Source organism: Lichenostomus cassidix, chromosome 14 (genome assembly GCF_008360975.1).
Source record: "Lichenostomus cassidix isolate B80296 chromosome 14, HeHo_3.0, whole genome shotgun sequence".
NCBI classification, from domain to species: Eukaryota; Metazoa; Chordata; class Aves; order Passeriformes; family Meliphagidae; genus Lichenostomus; species Lichenostomus cassidix.
The window spans coordinates 5,331,194-5,356,856 of record NC_139495.1 but is presented as its reverse complement, the minus strand read 5'-3'; the positions used below and the strand labels follow the sequence as shown (position 1 = coordinate 5,356,856).

General features: G+C 39.9%; 2 protein-coding genes across 3 annotated transcripts in view; one reads left to right on the top strand and one right to left on the bottom strand.

Moving 5' to 3' along the window:
* Positions 1-19,186, top strand: part of GPR146 (G protein-coupled receptor 146) — a 45,967-nt gene extending 26,781 nt beyond the window's left edge. Inside the window, exons 1-2 of one of the 2 annotated variants that reach the window (XM_085074603.1) lie at positions 14,754-15,041; positions 17,195-19,186. In XM_085074603.1, the coding sequence (XP_084930729.1) occupies positions 17,239-18,243 (1,005 nt within the window). In that variant the 5' untranslated portion in view covers positions 14,754-15,041; positions 17,195-17,238 and the 3' untranslated portion in view covers positions 18,244-19,186. Of the gene's footprint in view, positions 1-14,753; positions 15,042-17,194 lie in introns of those variants that run through there. The other variant, XM_085074604.1, reaches the window with a different exon arrangement.
* The window catches only part of CHLSN (cholesin), a 119,036-nt gene that overhangs the window by 56,534 nt on the left and 36,839 nt on the right, over positions 1-25,663 (bottom strand). The gene's annotated exons all lie outside the window — the stretch shown is intronic.

Sequence of the window (25,663 nt, the reverse complement as noted above, 5' to 3'; positions counted from 1 at the left end):
GATGGTTTTAGTGCTTAACTAAAAAATATTCCCACATTATTAAGAACTACTATGGAGAAAAGATCTCAGTGAATCTGTCCTACTGTAATGGCTCACTCCCATTTCCACACAGTGTGTATGTTGTTTATTTTCATTCTTTGAGCATGGGATTTTATAGCCATAATTATCTCATTTTCTCATAGTACAAACAGTCCCATTTTCATTCATTGAGGTCAACATTTTTATTGTATTCTTCCTCTGGTTTTTTTCTTCCCTTTAAAATTTGCTGTTAACAAGAAATACAATAGATTTATGCTATCAAAATACCTCTTGGGGTAGAGATTTATTCATACATTGTTTTTTCACGAGCATAGATCAAAAGTGGCAATAGTAAAATGGACAGCTAGAGGAAATTATGTTATAACTCCATTTCCATTCTCCATAACCTTCAGAAGAAACAGTTCCACAATCACGCAACCTCATCCTCAAAGATTTCTGTGCAACAATGTTCCCCAAAATCTGGAAAGCTTCAAGAAGTAATGTTCAGTCCAGCAGATTTTAGAAGCTGGTAGCACTTCATGGTCAGCTGGCTGTGAAATCCTGCTCACTGCCACAGTCTGGAGCTTGCAAACTCGGTGCTTTACAACTTTTTTAAAGGGTTGAAGGGTGGGAGACTGCAGTGAAACATTTATTAAGGAAAACAGTAATGCCCTGGACTTTTTCCTTTGCTTATACATCTCTTCTCCTGCTTCTCCTGTGCTGCAAAATGAGCTGTAGTGCTTTCAGCCTGTCCTGCAAGCTTCACAAAATACACCCAGAGGGTTAAAAATCTTCCTCCCTTCCTGTCACCTGAGGTCTGCAAAGGAAAGACTTGCTGAGAGCCTGGTAACAGCAAAAGGTCAGGAGCTGTGTGTGATATTCTGTATGTTTGGATTAGCCCACAACAGCTAAATAAACTGATTTGATGTCTAATGACATTTTCAAACAGTAGCTAATAAAATTATCCAAAGTATGCAGAGACAAAAGATGCACACAGACACACCAAAAAACATCTCTAATATATCCACAGAAGCAATGACCTAACAGGGAATTTCAGAAGTTTGGCCACACTGCAAATCAGGGTCAAATATAAAGGAACCCAAGTTTAAAAACATACTGACTAGAAAATATACAAATACTCCTCCCTTGCCCATTATTATCACCCCTATTTATATGCACCTATCAGGTTTTGTTCTATGTCTTTTTGCACAGAACCATGTTTTTGAAGCAGAATCATGGTCTTTCCAAAATAAATAAATAAAAGGCATGTTACTGATATGAACCACAATCTCGGGAGTACTTCGGGAAAGTTTCTCTGAACTAGCAGGGTTAGCAGTCTGAGGAATTTTTGCCAAAAGCCACATGAGGATCCTAGGTCATGTCAGCAGAGGAAGGAGCTGTGATGGAGGAGCTGTAGGGATGGAGGTGGCACATGCAGAATAGCCATCCAGTGCCCCTTACCATGAGCTCCCCTGTGGTCCCACCTGGACACAAAGCAGGTGTCACTCACTTCCTGGTGCCCTCAGCAGCAAGGAGGCTGTGCCAGGGCTGTGGCACATCCAGCTGCTGCAGCCAGTTTCACCAGAGCTCATCTGGAATGGCCCTCAGGGAGAGCTGGGTGAATTCCTCAAACCAGAGACGCTGGTTCTGAGGAATGAATGTATGATTAATGGGGTTGCAGCACTGGTACAATTGTGGTCGCCTTTTTAAAGTTTTCCATCAAAGTTCTTGCAACCTGAAATACTGTAGCAGGTGAAAAATGAAAGGGACTTAAAGCTGTGCCCATATAAAAGGCAGTTCTAAAGCAACTAATCTAAAATTTGCAAATAAGTCTTGCTTACCTCAGCTGATTTGCACATTCAGTTTCATTTTTTTAATGTAATTACCAAAGCATTTTCAGACTTGTTATGACCAAATATGAACTTGCTGAATATTCACACTAAGATGAAACAGAAATAAACAGTCTTGAATGAATCCCATTAATACTACACCTTGCTTTACACTTAAAACAGTAACAGTGAAAATGAGAAGGAATGTCAGTGGGGATTGGCTTCATTCTGTGCAATGAACCAGGAGATCTTTGCCCACACCACAGTCTCTTTATCACGAACCACCAACTGTTTGCATTCCTTTGAAGGTATCAGCTTAAGATAAAAGTATACCGAGGAATATTTCTGATAATCCTTTATATGAATAACCACTCTTTATAGACACTCTGCACAGGGGTATGAAGGGCTGGAACACACCCACTAATTCACTAAAGTTGTAGTGATGCTCCAATGAAACCACTTCAGCTGTTAAAAATAATACTCTGGCAACCACAGCTCTAAATAACTACTTTCACTTTAACCTTGTGATTTGTTTAATCCACCTGAATCACTGACTCTACCTAAATTACTGCATAGAGCACCCCTGAAAGGTGAACAAAATTGAACAGAACTTTGTTTTGGTCTGATTTAGCTTCTGTAAGTAAAAGGTATTACTAGAATTGTCTCTCTATTAGATGTAGCAGCAAGTTAGGGACATAAGTAACTTAAACAAACATATAGTGACTTAAACATCTGAACCACAACAGAATAATCTGTGAACAAAAACCTGTACTGTTCACATCCCACTTTCATATTAACAAAGTTACTTGTAATTATGAACTTTAGGGCTGTGCATTAACTTTATAGAACTATCATCAATAAGAACTATATTTGGGGTAAGATAGACAGGGAACTGCTGTATTTAATTTAGTGCATGAATCAAGCCAAAAGCAACAGTACACTGCATCTGAAAATTAATCTTGTGAGGAGACCTCCAAGGCTTCTGTGATCCCTGCTGCTTAGTGGTGACAAAGAAAAACTGCATGATGTTCTCTGTGTGTGTCTCACTTTCATACCAGACTCCTGTCCAGCTGAACCTCTACCATGTGCACAGTAAAAATACCTGGCTTGTGCTGAAAGGTGTTTTAGGTATGGGCTAATTTTCATGGCAGGTCACAGAAAAGGCTCCACCTTCACTGAGGTTTGCCTTGCTGACTTTGCAATGAGGCAGAGTCAAAAAATAAGTCACTAAAGTAAACCTCAACATTTCCTTCAGTTCCCTTGCAGCTGTGTGGTCAGAATAGTCTCAGCACAAAGCCCCATCCATGGGTCTGCCCATGGATTCTTCATTCATTTCAGGGGTCATCTCCTTTAAGGGTGATAAGTAAAAGCATCTATTATACTTTACTGCTCTAGGGAGGAAGGAAAACATAAGAAATATCCGGTAATGTTCTCTGAGTATGGAAACTGTTAAAATCTGGGCCTTTATGGTCAAAACACAGCGGTCTCCTCTGCCTCACAAGATCGCCAGGTAACTCCAGGGGACCAACTACCACTTGTCACTACAAGCTGTAGTTAGACAGCATCATTGTGTCGGGGATTCTGCATCTCTACAGAATCAAACAAACCTTGTGGAAAGTCTGCTGGACAAACCCAACCAGGAAAATGGGAAAAGTCTGTGGGCACTGCAGGCTGCAATAAGTGATGGACTGGCAGGGCTATAAGAACAAGCAGTTGCCTCTATAAAACCAAGAGAGCAGCAGACTCAAAGGAGCCACATTATTACCTTCTGCTCTCCCTGGAGACCAAAGCAGTGCTATTCCATCTCCCAATCTCTGCATTCTTCTCCTGCAAAAAGCCGATAGGCTGAAGTTTATGAGGTCTGAATTTCAAAAGGAAAGCACACTTCCCCTTCAACTCTGTGCCCAACTGTCAGTGGTATTATATCAAATATAAATCAACAACACAGTTTGGGTTTTCTTCTCTGTGTTTCAAAATACAAACCATACATAACGGCTTAACCAAATGAGCGATAAGTATGAAATATTACAAACCATAAAAAAAGGAAAAGGCATAATCCTGAGCTGCCCCACACTGTCTCCTCAAAAAAATATTACTTCAGAGATTAAAGAAGTGCTTGTTTATTTAATAATTTGACTGATTTCCAACAACAGAAAATCTAATGGAAAATACTTACATGGGACCCTACCAACAGAGCTGCAGTGTGATAGAGAGACTTGAGGGGGTTTAATTTTAATATAAACAATAGAAGCTTAGCCAAGGGAACAAAAAATAACTCAAAAAGTTCTCAGGTGTTAACCTTAGAGTCTGTCTTAGAGTCCTATTGTGAAGTGTTAGCTTCTAAGAAAATGCAAGATTAAAAATAAGCAACTAATGGTATAAAATAACAAAACACATTTATATTACATACACCAAAGAAGATACACATGCTAACATGAATGACAAATTCTTCATTCATTTTATGGGTCTCCTTTATCAACCAAAAAACTCCTTTTTGGTTGATAAATAAAGTCATATACAAACCTCTACTGCTTCGGGGAGGAAGGAAAACACATAAATTATTTCTTCATTACAGTTTAAAAAGGCAAATTATTTAAGGACTATTTGTATTCAAGCTAAGTAGATGGAATCATGACATTACAGGCTTTTTATTCAAATGCAAAGAATTTACATTTACCTACCATCTCATTAAAGTCAGATGATAGAGCAGTACCATTTTCCTCACATGACTTTTTTTCCCCCCCCAATTAAAATGTTTCTTCTGAATGCTTAAAAGAATTCTGAGGTTTCCAGTAAGGCATTTTTTAAAGCTCGCATTGGCTCTTTTTCAGGTCTAATGTTGGTTACTGTCTAAAGTCTCCAGAGGCCAAGTAGATGTTCCAGGCTTTTGCTAAACAGCATTGTGTTTCCGAGGTGGGAAGGGATATGACTCCCGGCACACACAGCTGTGATGAGCAGCTCTGAAGAAAATCACATCTCACTAGCATAATATTTTTGTCAGCTTGGCTCATTTTGCTGCTGGTCCATGACTCTGTTCATGTGCAGAGAGCTAGTCCCATGGCCAAATTCTTTTCCCAAAGCTCTCCCGGTTTGATGCAGCCGCTGTTTGCCTCCCGTTACGTAACGACACCAAAGGCTGAACTGTTCCCCGAACCACAGCGTGTCCTTTCCCTCTGTCCTTTCCAAACAAAGACCTCTCCAAACCCCTTTCACAAGCAGGGCCAGGGTACACAGCCCTGTGCCTGGGGCAGGATCAGGCCCTGGTTTTGCCAGAGCCTCAGTAGGCGTGTGGCTGCAGCTTAGGGCATTTTGTGTGTGTGTGCAGAGCTGTCACATGCAACCACAGGGTCCAGTGCCACTCCTGCTCAGCCCTCCCATTGTTCATTCCTGCCACAGAAATGAGACACTGCAGGCTCTGCTGAGCTCACTTGGAGAAGGGTCTGCCTTGATGGGCAAAATGTTTCTGCCAGCCGTCCAGGGACAGCAAGGCAGTGCCTCCCAGGTGAGATTTTAAGCAGTTCGCCTTTTAGATTGCTGGTGGTTTTTAAGAGCCTAGAAAGAATTTGCATTGATGCATCTAAGCCTTGGATTGGTAAAAATGAATAGTGCCATCATTAGGAAACAATGTTCAGGTTTTAGATAACAGTTCCTCATCACTGTTTGAATTTGTCACACTCCAACTTTTATCTGGTTGGCCAAAACAAAGTTACAGGAGGTTTTGTTGTGCACATCAATTTTCATGCACATTAGGCTGGAATTCTCACTGTTTCTTTAGGTAATGACTATGTGCTTTTACATTCTTTTATTAATTGCTCTGAATATACAAGAACTCGCTGTTTCTGTATATTAAATCTAGAAGTAGTACAGAAGTATAGCAGAGGAATTGATCAAAAGTTAATCCAATTAGTCTTTAAGAGAGAAGAAAAGTTCACCAAAAGTGAGATCCTCATGAATCTTTTATTCATAGGCTAATAATAAACATGCAGCAAACCATACTGTGAAATACTACTGCAAAGCAGATAGACACAGCAGTAACTAATTAACTAATTAATCACAATTAAGTTGCATTTTCATTTGCATTATAAGGGAAGGCAAGCCAAAGGCAAAAGGCTTCAAAGCATCAAAAATTTCCTAACTGCTTTCAGCAGAAGCTTTGAATAAGCAGAATGACTGCTGTCCTTTCAGCCTCCATAAGCATTTTTAACAACACTAATCACTGGGATTTTTGCAAATCTGTTTTCTACTGCGTGAAGCGGAACACCTACTTTCCCTTAGGGCTCTGTCAGCTGAACTGTACATTGTTCTGATGGAAATGCTAAAGCAGCATAAACGGCAGCACCCTGTTTGTCATGCCAGCATCGAATCTGTCACGTGTTTGATTGGCTTCATCACTTAAGTCTGAACAGAATTCCATGGATTTCTACAGAAGTCAGACTGATTCTGAAATGATACAGCAAGGTTAATCAAATGTCTGGACTAAGTGATTCATGTAAACATCAATGTTTGTGATCTGCACATCAGAATGATTAATTTGAACTCCTGCATGCAGGATCTGAACATCAGATAAGGGACTATCAGAATATTCTGCATATTTTCCACAACAGCTACAACAAGTATGGCTCATTTAAGAGCAGACAGACCAGCAGGCTCCAGTAACCTCCCTACAAACTGTGCTTTACTGTTCTCAGCACCCAGTGCCTGTGTGGGCTCTGTAAAAACAACCATTTATCAATCATTAGTAAGAAACTGGCTCTCTGACAAACTAATTACTCCTCAGGCTTCCACCCATTAGCACAGAAGGAAGCAGATTATACATTTATTTTTGTGATAGGCTGACCTTGGCTGGACACCAGGTACCCACCAAAACCTCTCTATCACCCTCCTCTACAGCTGGACAGGGAAAGAAAATGTAACTCAAGGCTTGTGGGTTGAGAGAAGGACAGGGAGAGATCACTCACCCATTATACTGAGCAAAACAGACTCAATTTACAGAAAAATTAATTAATTAACCATCAAATTAGAGTGGGGTAATGAGAAACAAAACTGAACCTTCCCAAAACTTTGTCATGCAAACCCAATATAATTTTACATATCAGGACTCCTGCAGTAACAAAGGTGCTACAGAAGTCACGCTTGGTTCCTGAGGTGAGCAAGATTTATTAAAAACAGCTTGTTACCTATGAAGGACACTAAGAAATCTCTACAAAAAATTGTTCCAAATTTAAAATGTTAACTGCTGTATGGTATGTGAATGGATACACTGCAATTAGTAAGCACTGGTATTTATTTCCATGTTACTAATGTGGCAGTAGTCCCAGGAATTTGTACAAATCCTAACTATGGCTTTCCAAAATACCATGGAACGGACACAATGTGGGCAGCAGGTGGCTACAGGCAGTATGACTGCACAGGTGTAACTTACAGATGTTTTGTAACGGGAGACTTTTAGGTTTAGAGAAACCAGGTTTACAGACATCTGACTTCTTTGCACATTTCTTCCCCCAAAATTACTTTAGGGTTTTTTGGGGTTTTTTCCCCTTGGAAACATTTGTCTAGCCTCATATTGGGCTGGAAAAACAACACCCATGAAGAATATCAAAGGAAGCATCCCTACCCACAGGTCTGTGAAAGGATGGCCAAGGACTCAGATGAAATCATCAAATGTTTAAACCTGTCAAACTCTTTGTCAGCATCCCAAAACAGAATGTGCTGGAGTTTATTTTCAAGTTTGATATATACATATAGCTGCAGTGGGGAGGTCTTATAAGAAACTGAGTTTGCTGGTAGAAAATTTTGATGGCTGAGGGGAAAAATCCCCCTGTCACTGATAAAGTGGAGTGAGGAGTGGCACTGACAAGCAATAGATGGACAAATCAGAACTCATTCCTGTCAGTAAGATGCCTCAAGCCCCTGGTAAACGAAAATTCTTAGTCCAGATCTTCCCATCTAATAATAACCAACTTTAGATCAGCATTAATATTACACTAGACCCCCTAGAATGTAAAGTTAAAATATTTTATTCAGACATTGTAAATGGAATAAGATGCAATCAGTAATTATGCAAGTTCATCCAGGAGGCAACTAGAAAATGCTATTTCCTTCACCAAGCAGTGAAAATTAAAAGCCACAGGAGTGTCAGGAACAAGATGTCTCAGACTTGCCAGTAATTAACAGAAAGATATGTTTATCTCCAGCGGATGTGACATATTTTGAAGTCATTTCAGCCTCAGTACAACTCTGCTGAGGGCTGATTTTTCCCTTCAAACTCTAAACTCAAACCAGCTTTATAATTCTCAAACCACTTTTATAATTCTTATACGCTATCTGATCAAGAACTATGTCAATATTTCTGCTCTTACTGGAAACCTGGTCCCTGTGGTCAATCTGTTCCACAAGAGTTTCCTACCCAGCCAACGTGATGGTCTCGTTGATAAGTCCCCAAGTCACCTTTCACCAGTGTTCCTAATAGGAAACAGCATTATGTTAGAGTTTCCAGGAATGGTACCATCTGTGCCTCCTGTCAGTCTCTGCAACTGGCACCAAAAGATCTGTGGGGAATGTTTCCCTGCTGCCAAATTTCAGCAGAGCTCCCTGCCCCGAGCACGGGAGAAGCTGACAAACAGTGCGGGAAGATAAGAGTTGCTGTTTCCACCCTGCCAGCTCACCGGGAAACTCATTTACAGAGTAATTCCAGCACAGTCCGTGCACCTTTGGTACTCTCTTCCTGGAATAAATTCAGTCAGCAAAGCCCAGAATTGGCGCTATTTGCATTCATTTGGATTGGTGAGAATCTGTCTTGTTTACTAGAGTGATGCTGATTGACATGAACCAGAAGTAAACATTCCTTACCTGGAACCTGAGCAATTCCAAAATGCTGGAAATGAGGAGATCCAGGCACTTGCTGTCTTGTAAGAGGTGCAAATGACCTGTTTGCACTTATGGTTTAAAGTCATTACCTAAACAAAGAATTTTACCATAAAACTGCCTTTTATATTGTCTCAAATATTAAGAAGGCCTCAGCAGAAGTTTCTATGATATGATGATCTTAATATAAAAACCAGGAACATGTAAGTTTCACAAATGCTTTTTCCCCAAAACCAGTCTAAACTGACCTGTTGCTCTACAGTTTAAGTGTCTGTAGATACTGGGGGCAAAACTCCTTAAACATTGATGATTACAAGTTACAAAAGATTCATTAATGAAATCACTCAATTAAGTGTATTCAGTTCCTCAAGTCAGATTAAATGAACGAAATACTTTCATTAAAAACAGTGGGATAAAATGTTCTACTAAGTCCAGCTGCTCTGAACATCAGCATCACAACAGTAAAGATGCTTTCTGAAGGTGTCTGTAACCCTTGTTAGATACACTGAGTCACAGTATTTATGAAAAGAATCTGCAACTTGTATTGTTTTAAACAGAAGGAAAATATTTGCTTGTGTGCTCTCTGAAATTTTCTGTATTTTTAAATTAATTCTTTTGGTTTCTGTGGCTCATCACTTATAAGCACACTGAAAATTGTCACGAAGGTTAAATCTTTTTAAAAGTTTGTTTTCAGTGAAGCAGTTAAAAGAATTAATATATATATAACAACTTGCAGTCATCTTGACACTGAATTTTATTTAAGGTTGCTACTACTTAGATTTAAAGTAGGATAGCTACATCAAAATCAGCTTCCAAGTGCTCTGAAAACATGGAGCAGAACTGCAGCAGGGCTAACAGGCTGTTCAGCACTCTGAACGGCGCCATCTACTCTGCTGATGCTTAAAAGCTGTCACTTCTTGTATTCCAACTGGTCAACTTTATAAAATCCAGAACTCAGAGCACCTTACGTAAGCTGATTCTCTAATACTACATTCATTCTAATTATTCCTGTTATTTAATACGCCATAAGTTCCTGGAAGTGAGTACGAATACTAGGAAAATTACTGTGGTTTTGTTTTGAGTATAACTTGATCTTTTTTAAAAAGTACTATCTAGTGGATATTTGGGCATCTCCAAGCTGTATCTCATGTTAGGAATCCTGGCAGCTAAGACCTGTAGATAGATGAATACAGGTGACTACTGAATAAATTAATTCTGCCTGATAGAATCCCTATCTTTACAACAGTAAGGTATGTCACTTTTTTGCAGTGATGAAACCCTAGTGTTAAAAGCTGCACTGTTCACTCTATAGTGAATTCTTTCCTGCTACACTGTCACATTAAAAAAGAAACAATATGTCATGTTTTCCATATAGAAGCTCTTAGGAATTCAGTGATAAAGCTAAGTCAGGAAGAGGTGGAGCAGCAGCACATCAGCCCCACTCATCCGATGCTGGGGCAGGGAGAACTTAACAAAACACGACTGAGTTTATAGAGTTAACCCATGCAGAGCCCCAGTGCAGCTGTTCCCCAGCAGCTGCCAGGAGGGCACAGCCAGCGGCAACCCAACTCCCGCAGAGGCTCCACTGCGAAGAAATAAACAGCACAAAAAGGAGGATCTATCTGGAGTGGCAGATGTGCCTGGCAGAGAGCATCTGTGTCTGAACAAGGGATTCCTTCCACACAAATCTTGAGGGGCTGCAGTGCTGGGCTATCTCCAGAGAACTTCTACCCCATAGTGCTTGGATATTACAAACTTTCAGAGAACCATGACCCTGCCACTCTCCAAGAGATCTAAAGGGCTCTTAAACACACCAGCAGCTGTGATGATGGTTTCCAGAGCAGTTGATCTTTTTTGTCTTTTTTTATTGGAGCATATTATCTGTTCTCATAAGCTTTAAGCTGCTTCGAAACTGAGGAAGGGGGAGAGAAGCTAAAAGAAATACAGTTATTAATTTCTGATGGATACACACATTCTGAGCAACCTTCTATGAACTCTAAAAACAGAAGAAAGTTCTGCAGTTCTAACCTATTACAGAATATGCACCTCTTAAAAAGCAGAGTTGCCATACTCTAAAATCAAGTCTTCCTCTTTCTTCCAAACCAAAAAAAGCATCTGAACTCATTTGTTGATGCTTAGTGACCTGTGACAGCAATTTGTGGACTTACTTTTGACATGGCCTTACATGAACTCAAATTCCCAAAGAGCTGAACAATCTAAACAGAAACCAAATGTGCAGCTGATATAGTTAATAATTATGTTATGTTAATAGTTTTAAATATTATTTATATATTTATTAATAACAATGATAACAACAAAAGTTCAAAACAGGGGGGGAAAGAACATCTAATGAGCAGGTTGCCAGGAGGTCAGGGGCAGTAAGCAGATTATCATGGCACAAATGGGATCTGAATCACCAGGTAGATGATTTACCACAAAGATGGTACTTACAGAATGGAAGGGTACACAAATGAGACAGAGGTTGCCAACATCTGTGGAACAAAAACAAATGTCACCCAGCAAGTGAGAGGGGGACCCGCAGGAAGGAGCGCTGAAAACAACATATATTCAGAATTCCTGGAAAAGCAGAGTGAGCAACCTCAGAGGATGACTAAAGCAAAATGCAAAGACCAGTTTCAGGAACACTCTTCGCTCTTCCCTCAAAGAATTGTACTCTTACAGTTCTTGAGAATGTAATTTTTACTGTTGACTCAACCCAAGAACAGCCTGAGATGTCCCACAGCAAAGTCAGAAAGAAGAAGTGAAAGTGTGTCATGCTTGGAAGTCGTGTCATAAGCTGGATATGGTACTGTACGTGTGCCACGTGAGCAAATAATGATGGGAGGTGCAAGTTAATTTTAAGGGAGTCATCAGGGAGAGATAAAGAGGAAAAGATTGGCCAGGCAGATGTGAAACTCAAAGAGTATTTTAAGAAATCAGGAAATGTAGGTAAGAATTTACATGTGGATAGAAGCAATGTTAAAAGAAAAACATTGGTCCAAGGGAAGGCAATAAGCTATAGAGCTGGAAGTGGGGTCACAGCACTCAAATCGTGCAGAATCAAGCAGGAGGAGGAAAGAGTTGGGTTGTGTAAGTCCAAAGTTTTGGGTTTGGTTTTTTAAATTTTTAATTACTGTTATGCTGCTACTAAAGTAAGATATACTGCAAAGGGAAAGGGTTTAGAAAACCAAAACCTGAGCCTAATGAAGGGTGAATTCAGTGGGACCAGAAGGTTGGGTAACTGCTCTTCCATGAGTTCATTTAACACAGGTAGCAAACTCCTTGCTCCCTCTCTTCCAACTGACCTACTCTTGCTTTTTGATTTGTATTATTTTAAATATCCAACAGAGGCTTATTACAGTCAATGCTACTTTGTATCAATTATTCTTGTTGTTTCATCGTGCCTTCTTTCACCTTACACTGCACTGAATTAACCACACTATAAACTGAACCAATATCAATTATGAATGTCCCACTCACCAAACTGGTCACTGGTTGCACCACAAAGACACAAATGACAGGGTTGGAAGGGGCCTGTTTTTCAGCCCATCCCCCAGTATCAAGCAGGATTTTCTTCTCCACTCATGTTAAAAGCATTTTATCTGAGCTATATAATTATATTATAAACAGCAGCAACTCAGCAACTCCATGAGAAAAGTATGTTCTGAAACCTACTTGCCTGCACTGCTGCATTTTTCCCCCCTCACATCCAGCCTGGGCTATCTAGTTTCATTCTTCTGTACATTCAGCCAACAAGTCATTTGTTAATCCCTATGGTATGTATATAAGCCTGTAAGCCAAAAGAAATGTCATGTTAGCCAGACTGAGAGGTAACAGCAGTGTGACACTTCACTCAGCAGCACTTGAGATTTCAGTGTTTTCCCCCGATGTACAACTAACTGTAGGTTTGTTATTTTCCAGAAATATTGGTCACCCATTATTTAAAGTTTTAACAATTAATCTATAAGCAGTATTAATCATGACACTTTCAAAAAGCACCTTCCAAATCCTGATGAGGAGCTGACAATCTACTAAGTCATGGTTTATTTATACCTACAGCACTTCTGGTCATGATTTTTAGTTTGCTCAGTCTAGATCTGAAGCAAACCTGTGCAAAGCTCTGTGTAGGGCTCAGCATTCCCCTAGGCAGCACCCTTGGGTTTCGGTCTGTAGGATTTAACAGATCCTGTGGGAACTCAAGAGGATGTGACAAAGGTACAAGTGTTTGGCATGTTTAGAGACTTACCTTGTTGGCAACAGCTTTATTAGCTATGTACTTTATTAGCTAATAGTTTACAATGATATCACAACTGGTGAAACCATATATTCGCCCAAATAAACTATGTAACAAATCATCTACGTCACATATAGACGATAATAGAGCAAGTAGACAAACCATTTATTGTGTAAACAAAAAAATCTGCAGAGCAAAGAGACAGTGCTGCATCTGGATAAAGGGTTGGTTTTTAAAGGCAAATAAAATAATCCGAGCGTAGAATGGTCATGCTTCAAACTCCTACCCAACCTGCTCTGCAACTTAGTGCTGCATTATGGATGAAAATGTCTGAAAAAAATCTGACTGCAGCTATGGACTCCGTCATACAACTGAGCAGAACTGCATTTTTTTCTCATTAATTAAAGCTCATTTTATGCATCTTTTCTACAATAATCTTTGCCACTAAGTACTCTCAACTTTTTTGTGCTGTGTTGCAAGAAATTTTTTCTTAAGTACTTCATGCACATTGTTATCTAAATAAAACCACCTTCAGCTTTAATGGAGTGTAAGGAAATTGGCTTTTGGCCAAGTATGAACACTTTAAAAGTACTTCTACATGAATACCTTTCCTACTTTGCTGTTTCCCTGGAAAACTTAGGGTGATTAAAGTCCGTCTGAAGTTCTGAAGAACCAAAAACTTGACGCCACAGCTTGTAACATGGAGTTATCCACAGCAGATACACAATTCTGTCTGTGAACTATGTATTAAAGAGGAATGTAGGAATTTTCTGCCATTTGGGCGTTGCAGTGGTTTTACAATATCCGTAATGAACCTTTAAATACAAACTGCAGTCAGATAGAGTAAGCCAGCACAAACTGGGTGACCATTTTTAGACTTCACAGAATATTCTGAGTTGGAAGCGACCAACAAGGATCAAGTCCAAGTCTTAAGTGAATGGCCATATGGAGATCAAACCAACAACTTTGGTGTTATTAGCATCATGCTCTAAACAACTGAGCTAATCTCAGGGTTAGCATTTTTCTGGTATTTTTTCCATAAACACCTGCTTAGTTTTTCAGAAAGGGATGCTACATTGGTGTTTATTTGCTATGGAATAAAGCCCTGGAATTTCTAAATATAAGACAAATTATTTTGAAAAGGGCAGCTCTCTGTTTTGGTTGGTGATATCAGTTAAAAACTACAAAGGTATTTTGTAACTAACTTTATTTCATTAGTCTGAGGAGTTTCCTTACAGACAATGGAACAACCACAGTACAAAATTCAGTATGGGATAAATTACCAATCTGCAGTTCAAAAACTCTTTCAAGAAGTGATCCATTTTAAAGTTGTGGAAAAAAAATATATATCCATTAACTGTGAGTGACATGCAAATAGTCTTGAGATCAATCAACTTTTCTTAAAAAGGAAGCAGAATGGAATTTGTAACACCATCACAAAATGAGGGTTATGTCCTAACACCTTTTCACAACACCAGAAGTCTCCAAATTCAAAGGAAACGCTCAGAACCTTTCCTTCCTCCCTTGTTTTACAAGCTGGCTCACGTTTGCCCGCACCACAAGCACCTGTAGTACAGGAATTTTTAAATACTGATTGTTCAGGATACATGGCCTATAAAAATGAAACCTCAAAGCTACATATTCTCATCGCGGGTTCAAAACAAAAGCCATGCTCTCGAACGAGGGCTGCTGGCTGCACTTGCAGGGAATGGGAATGGGAATGGCAAGGGCTGAACAGCGTCCAGCGCCGATGACAAAACCATAACAAACCTGCACCCATGGACTTTAGGCAGTAAATCCGAAAGGCAGCCACTACAAAGCGAGCTGGAACCGACAGCTCCGTGCACAGCACAGCCTCTCACTTCTTGAAACTGGCTGTAAACAGGGGAAGGGAGGGGCCAGGCGCCTGCCAAGCCAAGCAGAAACTTGTGAGTAAGTTGGAGAGGCAAAACAAGTGCAGCGCAGGCAGCGGCGCGGAGCGCGGTGCCGGCAGCCGGCCGGGCCAGCACCATGCTCCCCGGCAGAGCCGCGCCGGGGCCTGGCGGCAGCCTGCGTGCCTCGGCAGGGATAGGGACAGTGCCACACGGCCAGTGAAGGTGAGAGCGGCGGGGCCGAGCGGCCGGAGGGACGCGGGAGGGCAGGGCTGGGTGCGCAGCGCGATGCCGGGTGCGAACGGGAGCTCGGCAGCGCCGGGGCCGCAGCCGGGCACTGTACTGTAAACAAGCGGCTGCTGCAGCCAGCCGGGGTCACTTATGCAACCTGGGCTGCAGGGCTGCCGTGACCGCAGGGAAGGGGTCAGCGGGGACTGAGCCAGCCGCACAGGGCTCTGGGGACCGAGCGGACACGGCAGAGCTGCCTGGGCAGTGACAAAAGGCACGGCTGGTGCGACATGCCGAGCGGGGCCGGCACGGCACGGCACGGCACGGCACGGCACGGCAAACGGGGTCAGTGCCTGCGCTGCTCAGTGGGCACTGAACGCCAGGGATTCCGGCTTTAGCGGCAAAAATACCTCACCTGGGAACTTGGAAGTTGGCGAGAAAATGTCTTGAGAGGATGTTTTAATTTTGGGTTTTATTCTTGCTCGTTTCGGAGGTAAATATTGTCGTTTTCTTAAGGTTACTGTTTGATACAATGAATCGCCTGCCATTTTTGTCATTAAAACAGAATTGTGTTTAGCTGCAGTTAGAGGACGTAAAGAAAAAAAAAAAGGGTAATGACTAAAACCACTTGTGAAACCAGACATCCCCCTGCTCTGTAAAATACAAAGCCTGGTAGCAAAGACTGTTGATCTTCTGAGACAATATACAGGCAAGTTATTCAGTGGCTGATGTAATTCAGTCTGGAGTAATCAAAGCTACATGCTTAAGGATAAACCTACATAATGGAATTACGTGATTGTATCCATGCCTGTGCTTAGTCACCTTTGCACTCACCAGAATGCATATATTTGCAATATCTAGTTCCAGTCTGCTGCTTGGCTTGAACAGAGTCATAACAGTTCAGTGAGATGTAGTTTTGGTTCCCTTCAACTGCGAAAAAAACAGCTTTTCTTTTTCTTTCTCAAAAACCTAAAACAACAGATGCTTCCTGAAAACAAATTGGGCTGTTTTCACTGCTCAAAAATAGAATGAGGATGGAAAGACAACATAAAGATATCACACAGTCCGCTCATATGCAACAATATAACTGATTTGAGAAAATGAGCCAAAAAAGTGAAGTTTTCCCACAAAGGTGGAAACAAGTTTTGAAAACAATAGACCTTCTGGTGCTGCCACAGAAGGCACTTCTCTGAGGAAATCCAACATAGGACAGTGGAATAAAAACTTGCCTGCCCAGCTAAAATTACTGTATATTTAGCCTGACTTCTGGCTCAGGTTATGGTATTTAGAAGAAAGATGCACACAAAACAATTGCAGTGGGAAATAAAACATGGAAGTTGACACGATTTTGGGACAAAGTCTGTAGTATGGCTGAAGTCACAGGATTAGCACCAGGGAGATGCAGTCACGTACCTGTGTGCTTACAGACCCCACACGCTATAATTTAGCCATCTGGTTCATGGAGTACACCATGTTGTCTAGTAGCATTCATTTTCATTGCACAATGTTTATTGTGGATTGATTAAATCTTGCTCTCTCTGGAAAGAATCCAGGTACGTGTACTTACACTTTACTATAGGTGGTGAGAGGGAAGCACACAAAACCACAGAGTATATGACAGTCAGGGTACGTGACATGGGAAATCACCTGCTGCACCAGCTCCACACTGTCCCTGAAATGGGCTGCCATGAATAACAGCCATGATTTTAAGGCTGCTCCTGTTTTGAGTTGTACTTCTGAGATTATTTCTTGTTTCTGCATTTTGGAAAGCGGCTTCACATGATTGCTTTGAAGTTCACTTGGTTTCAGTTAAACCTTTATCTCTTTACTGATGATAAAGCAAAGATGGCTGGACCACAACTGCTGATAGTAGCATACTTTTTAAAGAATTCGAGCTATTCTGAGAGGAAATGATAGCTGATTCTTGCCTTTTTGGAAAGTCAGGCTGCCCTGATATTAGGTTCCCTGAACTACAGAGGTCCATTGTTTTTTCAGAACTAAATGGTTATAGGTTGGAAGTCTGAATACAAACTGACCTATTTTAAAAAAAAAAACCAAAACAACAGAACCAAACCTCCCCTTCACTATACTTTGCATTTCATTTACAATGTAGTATTTTAACAACACTTTTACTATTTCTCTCTCTACAGAAAAGCTGGTAACCAGCAAAGAAGACACAAAAGCTAAAATCACTATGTGGAGCTGTGAAGCCTTAATCAACAGTACCGAGAACAGCGAGGACCAGCATCTCTGCCATGACTTTGACCTTGTGCTTTCCATCTTTTCCCTACTCTACCTCATCATATGTTTCCCAATTGGCCTTTGTTACAATGGCCTGCTGGTCCTAGTTAACCTCTACAACAAAGCTACTATGACTATGCCAGATGTTTACTTTGTCAACATCGCCATTGCTGGTCTCATCATCAACACTCTGGCACCAATGTACCTGCTGGGTCTTGCCAATACAAAATGGGCCATCTGGAATTCCAACAATGAAGTTTATATTACCTTTCTTATTTTATTCAACGTCTCCTCCTTAGTTACCATGTACTCTACCACACTGCTCAGCCTGGACTACTACATCGAGCGTGCTCTGCCCAGGACTTACATGTCCAGTGTGTACAACACCAAACACGTCTGCGGCTTCATCTGGGGAGGAGCCATGCTCACGAGCTTCTCCTCCCTCCTGTTCTACGTCTGCAACCACGTGTCCACCAAAATCATCGAGTGCTCCAAGATGCAGAACCAGGAGGCAGCGGATGCCATCATGGTGTTCATCGGGTACGTGGTGCCGGCCGTCGCCGTTCTGTACGCGCTGACGCTGATCCTGCGGATCCGCAAGGAGGCCACGCCGCTGGATCAGGACACTGGCCGCCTGGATCCCTCGGTGCACAGGCTGCTGATTGCCACAGTCTGCACACAGTTCACCCTCTGGACACCCTATTATGTTATTCTCTTGGTAAGCACGTTTACTAACCTCCGAGGAAGAATTCCAGATGTAAATTCCATTCAGATATTACACTTCACCACGATTTTGTCCAAATTCCTGGCTTTCTCCAGCAGCTTTGTCATGCCTCTGCTCTACAGATACATTAACAAAAACTTCCCCAACAAATTACGACGTTTGCTTAAAAAGATACACTGTGGGAATCAAGGGTGTTCTCATGAGCGCACAGTCGTACAGCAAGTCATGACATAGGTGTGACACAAGCCCTGCTGCTCTGTTACTGCAGCACTGGCTGCTCAGTGCTGGGATTGTCACACTGCTGTGGTGGCACTCAGAGACATTAAAGAGTCCCAGCCAAGAGGCTGGAGGGAGCTTCCATTGCAGTCGAATGCAACAGTCTTAATTTTCCAGTTGTTTGCTGAAGTGGTGTGAGGCTCTGGCCTTTGTGCTGCATTACCTGTGACATCTGATACCTTCAGTGCACTGAACTGGTAACAAAGCATAAACTCTGTTCTCCTGTCTGAAGAAATCACTAAGCAGTTTATTGAAGTCTTGACTGAAGACGTGGCACCTTGTATCTTGTATAGAAAAAGGTATTGCCTTGTTTTCTGTACAAAGAAGTGGTAGTGCTATCCTTGATGAAGTAAATAGCATTTTTTTCAATGAAGATTATATAGATGATCTTTACTGAAGATCATATTATCCAGTTATACATGTCCAAATAGTAAATGTTAATTATAAATTAAATTATTTAATTTCTTTCTCCATCACTGAATCCCCTCTAAAAGAAGCCTAATTTACTATTTTCAGAAATTATTTTTTCACACAAACTAACCTGTCTTAATGTTTATGATTAACTGATTTTTCTCTTAGCTACAACAATTAACAAAAATGTGTTTTAATTTTCCAGTGCTTTTTTTGTATCCTAAAACATTTCAGGAATTCAGAAATATTTATTAACTAATTCTAAGGGAACGTAGAGATGTTTGTTCCACATATTAAAATGAAGGACACAGTAGTTTACAAAGTTAAATCAGAATTTAACTAGTAAAGATTGTCTGGCTAAGTGTTATGGTCCACATATGTTCATGTAACAAGAGTAATTATCTTAAAAATAAATATGTTTATGATTAACATTTTGTATTTTCAAGGGATATGTTTGAAACAAATAAATTAAACTCTCTTTAATCTAAAACATCACTGGAGGTTTGGAAACCATATAAAAATCCTCAGTATGAGAATCCCAGCCAGCACCAGCTCTTTGCTGACCTCTCAAAAAAGCCTTCCACTGGGATTCTTGGATACACAGCAAAGTCTAGTTTCACAGCAGGGATGAAGAAATCCAATCCAGATCACCAAATTTTACTGATTACATGAAATACGTAAGAAACACAGACATGCTGCAGGAAGCACATTAACAGTTACTCACAACAACAAACTACAAAGCACTGACCCAAGAACTACCTGTTCTTGTGCTGCTGTTGCATTAATGACAGCAGAGGGGTACAAGTGAAACTGATACTCTCTCTCACACTGGTTTGGTGCCACAAAACATTTTTGTCACTTGATACATGCTGCAGCATCATTTTGTTGCTTAATCTGTCAGAGCACAACTCAAATCCCACGTGACTTCATTAAAAAAATGTGACTTTTCAAGCTTCAGGTATAGAAAAACACATGGAGCAAGACCAGAAGTGAAACTTTCCCACTGCTTAGAGCACAATCTCATCTGATAACTGGTCCTAGTCTGTCAGCAGAGGCACATACTAAAGTTCTATGTGGAAAGCAGACCTTTCAGATCTTTTCCCTTCAAGCAGTTTCTTCCCATAATTGTCTTTGCTTATCTTCTTTATATGCAAACATCTCTAAGTTACCAACATCCTGGTGGAAGACTTTCCACTGAGCTTCACTTTTCTTAATACTTTTTCATCTCTTATTGAGTATTTTTTAACCCTTAAAGCCTACAGAGTAAATAATCTGTTTCTGTGGTTGATTTCTCCACACAAAAACTATCCAGCACATCAAATTACTTCATAGTTTTAGCCTGTTGATGAAAATCATGTTAAGGAATGGAGCTGTTCCTTATCTCTGTCCAACTCACACACTCATTTTTAGTGCCTCTATGCTGACATACATGACATACTGGCTGCTTTGTTGGTTTTGCCCCCCTTGAGAGATTTTCTGTGAATTTCCACACATCTTGAGCATTCACTCAAGATGTGTAGAAATTCATACAAAATCACATTCCATTTCCACACAGAAGTGCTTAAGAACGAAATCTTTCCTTACAGCTGTCAAGCAAACAGACTCCTTCTTCCCATCTGAGGAAAATTAGGTTTCTTAATACACTACATTGAATCTCTCACGTAAAATCTGTTAAAGAAATTCTGTGCCATTATGCAGGAGGAGTTCCAGCAGGGAGGAACTGGCTTATCTGGTGTGAATAGAGGCTTTCAGAACTGGGACACTGCCAGAACAGGGTGGCTGAGCAGGCAGCATTAAGTGCAATTTCAACTTCCATGTTGCTTCCTTACTTCCATTTCCTCCTTCTCTTCAGACATCATATTTTGTGTCTCTAACAGGATTGTTGCCTTTATTTCTGTTCCTTTCTCTCCATGTTAAATTCCCAGTTTCAGATCATGGCTCTTGTATAATTTCTCTTTATCGTTTTCACTTCTCTGCACAATTTATTTAACTTTTATTTCTCTCCCATCCCTGCTTGGTCTGGCACACCTGTACCATTCAATGATCATGTTTACTTCATCAGACTGACTCCTTTACAATGACCCAAATCTTATTCAGTGATTTGACATTACAAATAAATTTATGTAGTAAAATGGAAGCTGCTATTTAAGAGTTGTAGTAAGACAGATTTTTATGTAATTTACCTGTGGGCTATCAAATCAGATCTTTTCCTAATCTTTTTTACTGCACCAGAGCTCCGGATGTTTGTCTGTGTCCTTGATAAACACTAAATGTGATGGCAATCATAGATACAACAATTTGGATAATGTAATGAACAAGACTGGTATCCATGCAACCTCTTTTAAAAGTTAATTTGATTTATTAGTTGCCTCAAAGAAACTGTGCTGTGGATCTGCCTGGCTGCTGTTCTCTTAAGGAAATTCTGAACTTAATTGCAGCACCCTCACCTGGTACCTCTTAAAAAGCAGTATTCCAAAAAGAGAGCTTTGCAGTATTTATGTAAAGAACAGTAGAGGAGAAAGTGTAGTAAAATACTTAAGGAAATACAAGGTATCATAAATTAGGAAAGACTTTTATGGACAAATCTTTAATACACAAAGTTCTCACGAGTGGGGCCTTTCCATTTCAAATACCTGAAGGTTTCTGGTGACTGTAAATAGAGGCTTATCTATTTCACATTTAAATAGATATGAATAAAATACTGTATATATGCAAGATAAAAATCAGCCTACTGATGTAAAAAGGATTTGCAAAGAGTTTATTAAATTATTTCTGAAAGTGTATCATTTAAATGTAAACCTCTGAACAGGAAGGTGTACTGTATGCTTCTGTATGTATATACTGTGTACTAGAAAGTAAGCACTAGTTAAGTGCCATTATTAACAGTGTTATTTTCTCACAAAATTAAACTTAATATTTGAGTTGATCTATGGCTTATAGCCCTCTTGCTGAACTGCTAATTAAGTCAAATCAATGAACTAACAGAAACGTCATGCTCTGCTTCTGTTTGAGTTATTAACACAGCTGGCTCAAGACAGGCCCTTGTTGCCCAGATTAGTAGAGGTCCTACTTTCAAAAGTTTACATTTCAGAATCAAATTTTGTTGGTCTCTGAAGATGTAGTTTCAGTTAATGAAAGGAAGTGATCAGCCACTAGAAAATTCCTGGTTCTATTACAGTGAAGAGATGTGGACTCCAAAATCATGTCAAAATACTACAAAAATGGACTTTCCAGAAAGGAAATATTGACTCATAATACAGTCTCAATAAAAAGGGTTCAAGTGTATGTGGTCAATAAGATGTGTGAATTTTTTTTTTTTTTTTGCTTTCTTGATAAAAACCTGTTGTAGACAGGGTTAAACCTGTGTGGCTTCACCAAATCAACACATAATAAATTGCGTGACTTGGATGTCCAATTTTCAGGCCATAATTTGACATTATTAAAATCTCTATTCATCAGCACGAAGTTGGCTGGGAATGAAAGCTAAGAGGCACACACCTCCCCTGACTTTTTCAGCATAAAGAATCCTGCAATTAATGAGAGAGAGTAACTGTGCACCTGGAGATCAATGCAAACACTGGCCACATCCTGACAACTTCCTTTCCTTTGTGCTGCCACAATCAGCTTCCTGCAGAAATCCTCCTGGTTCTCAGAGCAACATAAAATAACCCACAACTCTGGAATGCCAAAGAAAACATTCTTTTAAGAATTTAAGGTGCCTTATAGCACATTCATTGCAGCAACCACTGCACATAACCAAATGATTACTCCCCGTGGATCAGTTAGTTTACCCCACATATATGAAAATATTTTCTTGGCTATACTTTCAAAATTATTCGTTTGTTCTCTTTCAATGTTCTGCAAAGTGTAGGAAGACAGCAAGTAATAGCAAACCCTATTTAAAAATATTATTGGTAAAGCCATTTAAAAAATCCTCAGTCCAAGGCACTTTGGAGTTGAAATAAATGAAAATGGCAACTAAGTGGAAGTGGTGATATTGCACCATTTAGTCAAGCTTAGTATCTGACAAGGTGCCCTTCCTTCCATATAGGGTTTTAAAAGGGTGTTTTCTGCTATTGTTATAAGAGAAGCAGCATCTCTGAACAAGTACAGAGCAGTGATTTTCTGATCCTTCATTCCACAGAGATTTGGATACAACCAACACACACAGAAAGGCTGTTTCTCAGTTGGGTTAGTAAAATCCCTTAAATACAACACAGATTGAAGGATCTTCAGTGAGAACAGTGTTAGTTAATAAGCAGCAGATTCACAAGCCCACGGGTTTGTGGAGGCTGAATTGGATAAATGCAAGGGAAAAGAGTTGATCAGGTACAACAAAGTCAAGATGTTTATATATCAATACAAGCCAGGCTGACATGGCACCTGAATCTGCCATTATCTGTCAATGCAGAGACTTCACAGAAGTCAACCACATTTTGGAGCAGTCACAGAAAATACTCATTCAACTACTATATAATAGGAAAACAGGCCCCAAGGTTGGGAAGAAAATACAACACTGCTACCACAAACCTCAGAAGGAAGTAACACCTTTTTTTTTTCTTTTTTAAAACTAAGATTCAATTAAATTGTTTTTGTGCTGTGGGTGTGTTGATAGGTAATGCCCCATTTGTCACTGCTCAATAAAAATGAAAGCAGCTCAGTGTCTATGTTGGAGATCTCGTGAGCTTCACTGCAGCAGCACAGGACTGGTGAGACCAAAGAAAAGCAGAACCTGCCCAAGAGCTACTCTCAGTTCCACTGTTTGCTGAGGACTTGGAGAAGAATTGATTCTTGCCTAAGTTTCTGCAGCTGTGAAGTGCTCAACACACTGATGAATGCAAAACATCTGCTCCAGGATTAATTTATGAAGTTAATAAGCAAAAACTTGTGCATTTCTTGAATATCTCATGCAATACTTTTTCCAAGTGAATGCAATCTAATGGTACAAACCCAGCTGTGCAGACTGCCATGGCAACAAATCTAAGTGTGAAATGTTTCCTCTGTTGAGTTCCCTTCAGCTTTCCATTATATATCAAAACACTTTGACATATGCTGACTACATTCTTTTTCCATCAGGAGAGCAGAGGATCTATTAGCTCCTTTGTCATCCCACTTTCTTCCCACAAAGCCCTTCCCTTACCTTGAAAGTCCATTTAATTTCCTTATATTCCTTCCTTCTAAAGAACTGGCACTTTTAATTACATCCGCAAGAATTGTCAAAAATATTCACACTCTGCAGCAGGCAGAATTTCTCTATTATTACAAATCATGACAGTAAGAGATTTTAAAAAAGATTCTCATCAGAGTATTTATGAATAAAGTATAAAAATATATTTTAAAAAACCCCCAAACTTTCTATCTGTAGTTCTTCAAAGCAAGATTTATAACCAGAAGTGAATCCATTTTATTTAAAAGGTACTTGCACATTTTTCCCCCTCTTCTTAAATATATTATCCCAGAGGTGCTGCCACTGGCATACTGGGTTTGTATGCCACCCGCCATACAAAACCAGTACAAGCATTAATTACAAATTGAATTAAAAAGCCTAATTTTAGCCTCCCAAAATTTGCAAATTTAAGCTAAAATTTATCTTGAAGCTGGCGAATTTCTGCAACTGCTTCTTATCTCTGAAGTCTTCAAAAGATCATTTTGAATGAATTCTGGTATTGGTTTATCAAAGCTGTTTTAGAAACTCCATCTGGTGGTCACTGGCAGAATGCTCTTGCAGTTCCCAAAAGCAGTAAGATCAGTAAAATTAGATTTAAATTAACCTTTAAGGGGAAAAAAAAAAAATCACTCCCAGTTTGTGGTTAAACAAAGATTTGTACAGCTGGTCCTGCCTGCAGGCAGTGAGGGTATTGCTACAAGTATTTGTAGGAAGAAACAAAATTAACCTCAACTTGTACAACCAACTGGAGGCAGGTAGAGAATTCCGTTGAGAGAAACAAATGTCAACATTGGTTAATTTTACTTTTGTACCTAATAGAAGGATATTTAACCAGGCTACTAACTATTCATAAGGAAGAAACGTTTATTAAAAAACATGTATTTCTTGGATTGTTTAATGAAACATCTGTTACTAGTCATTGTGGTTGACAAGATGCTCAAAGACCAAAGGAAGTGCCATTCCCATTTAGCTCCAGAGTATTGTAATTCTTTCTAATTAAGTATGGTTTCACTAGTCCACAACGAAATAGATTTCTTACTTAATTAAGAGAGAAGTCTGAAATTTTTCATATCCAGCCTATGTGCAATTAAATAACCATTCTAGCACCTGCAGGGCTATGCGGAGACCAGCTCTTATTAAAACTTGCCATTAGAAAAAGCTTTTTCCCACTGTTTAGTAGAATATTATTTTGAAATACAGGCAATTTTTGAGCTCTCGTAGCTGAGTTACACAGGTGATTTACCCGCATGGAAGAATTTGTGATTGATAGAAACATTACTGTATAGTAATAATAATAAAATACTGTTTATACAACAACTTACATTACAAACAGTGCTCAAATAAGCCAATAATAAAAGCACTAATAGTGAACCACAGGCAAGGAGCCCTGAGATGTGAAGGCAGCAATCAGACAGCACCGAGCATGGCTGTTCTAGGAGAAAAGGAAGAAATGTTGATTTACAACCAGCCTCAGAGGTGCAGGTAATCATTAATAAGCAGTGCTTATGGATAAACATTGCCAGCCTGAGCTTTCTTAACCCCATCCAAGCAGAGAGAGCAAGACTATCAAATTTTACAATTTCACATAGTTTTGTGTACCTTATAAGCAAGCATAAGCATCTGAATTCCATTTTAAAAACCACACTCAAAAAAACCCTTCCTAAACCAAACATGCAGGGAATATAATACAATAAAGCCATGCAAGGGGTTTTTTATTCTAAAATGAATCCATAAACAAAATTCCTTTAACCTTCTGCAATTCTTGGTTCTTTGTACAACTTCCTTCATGTTTTGGGGTTT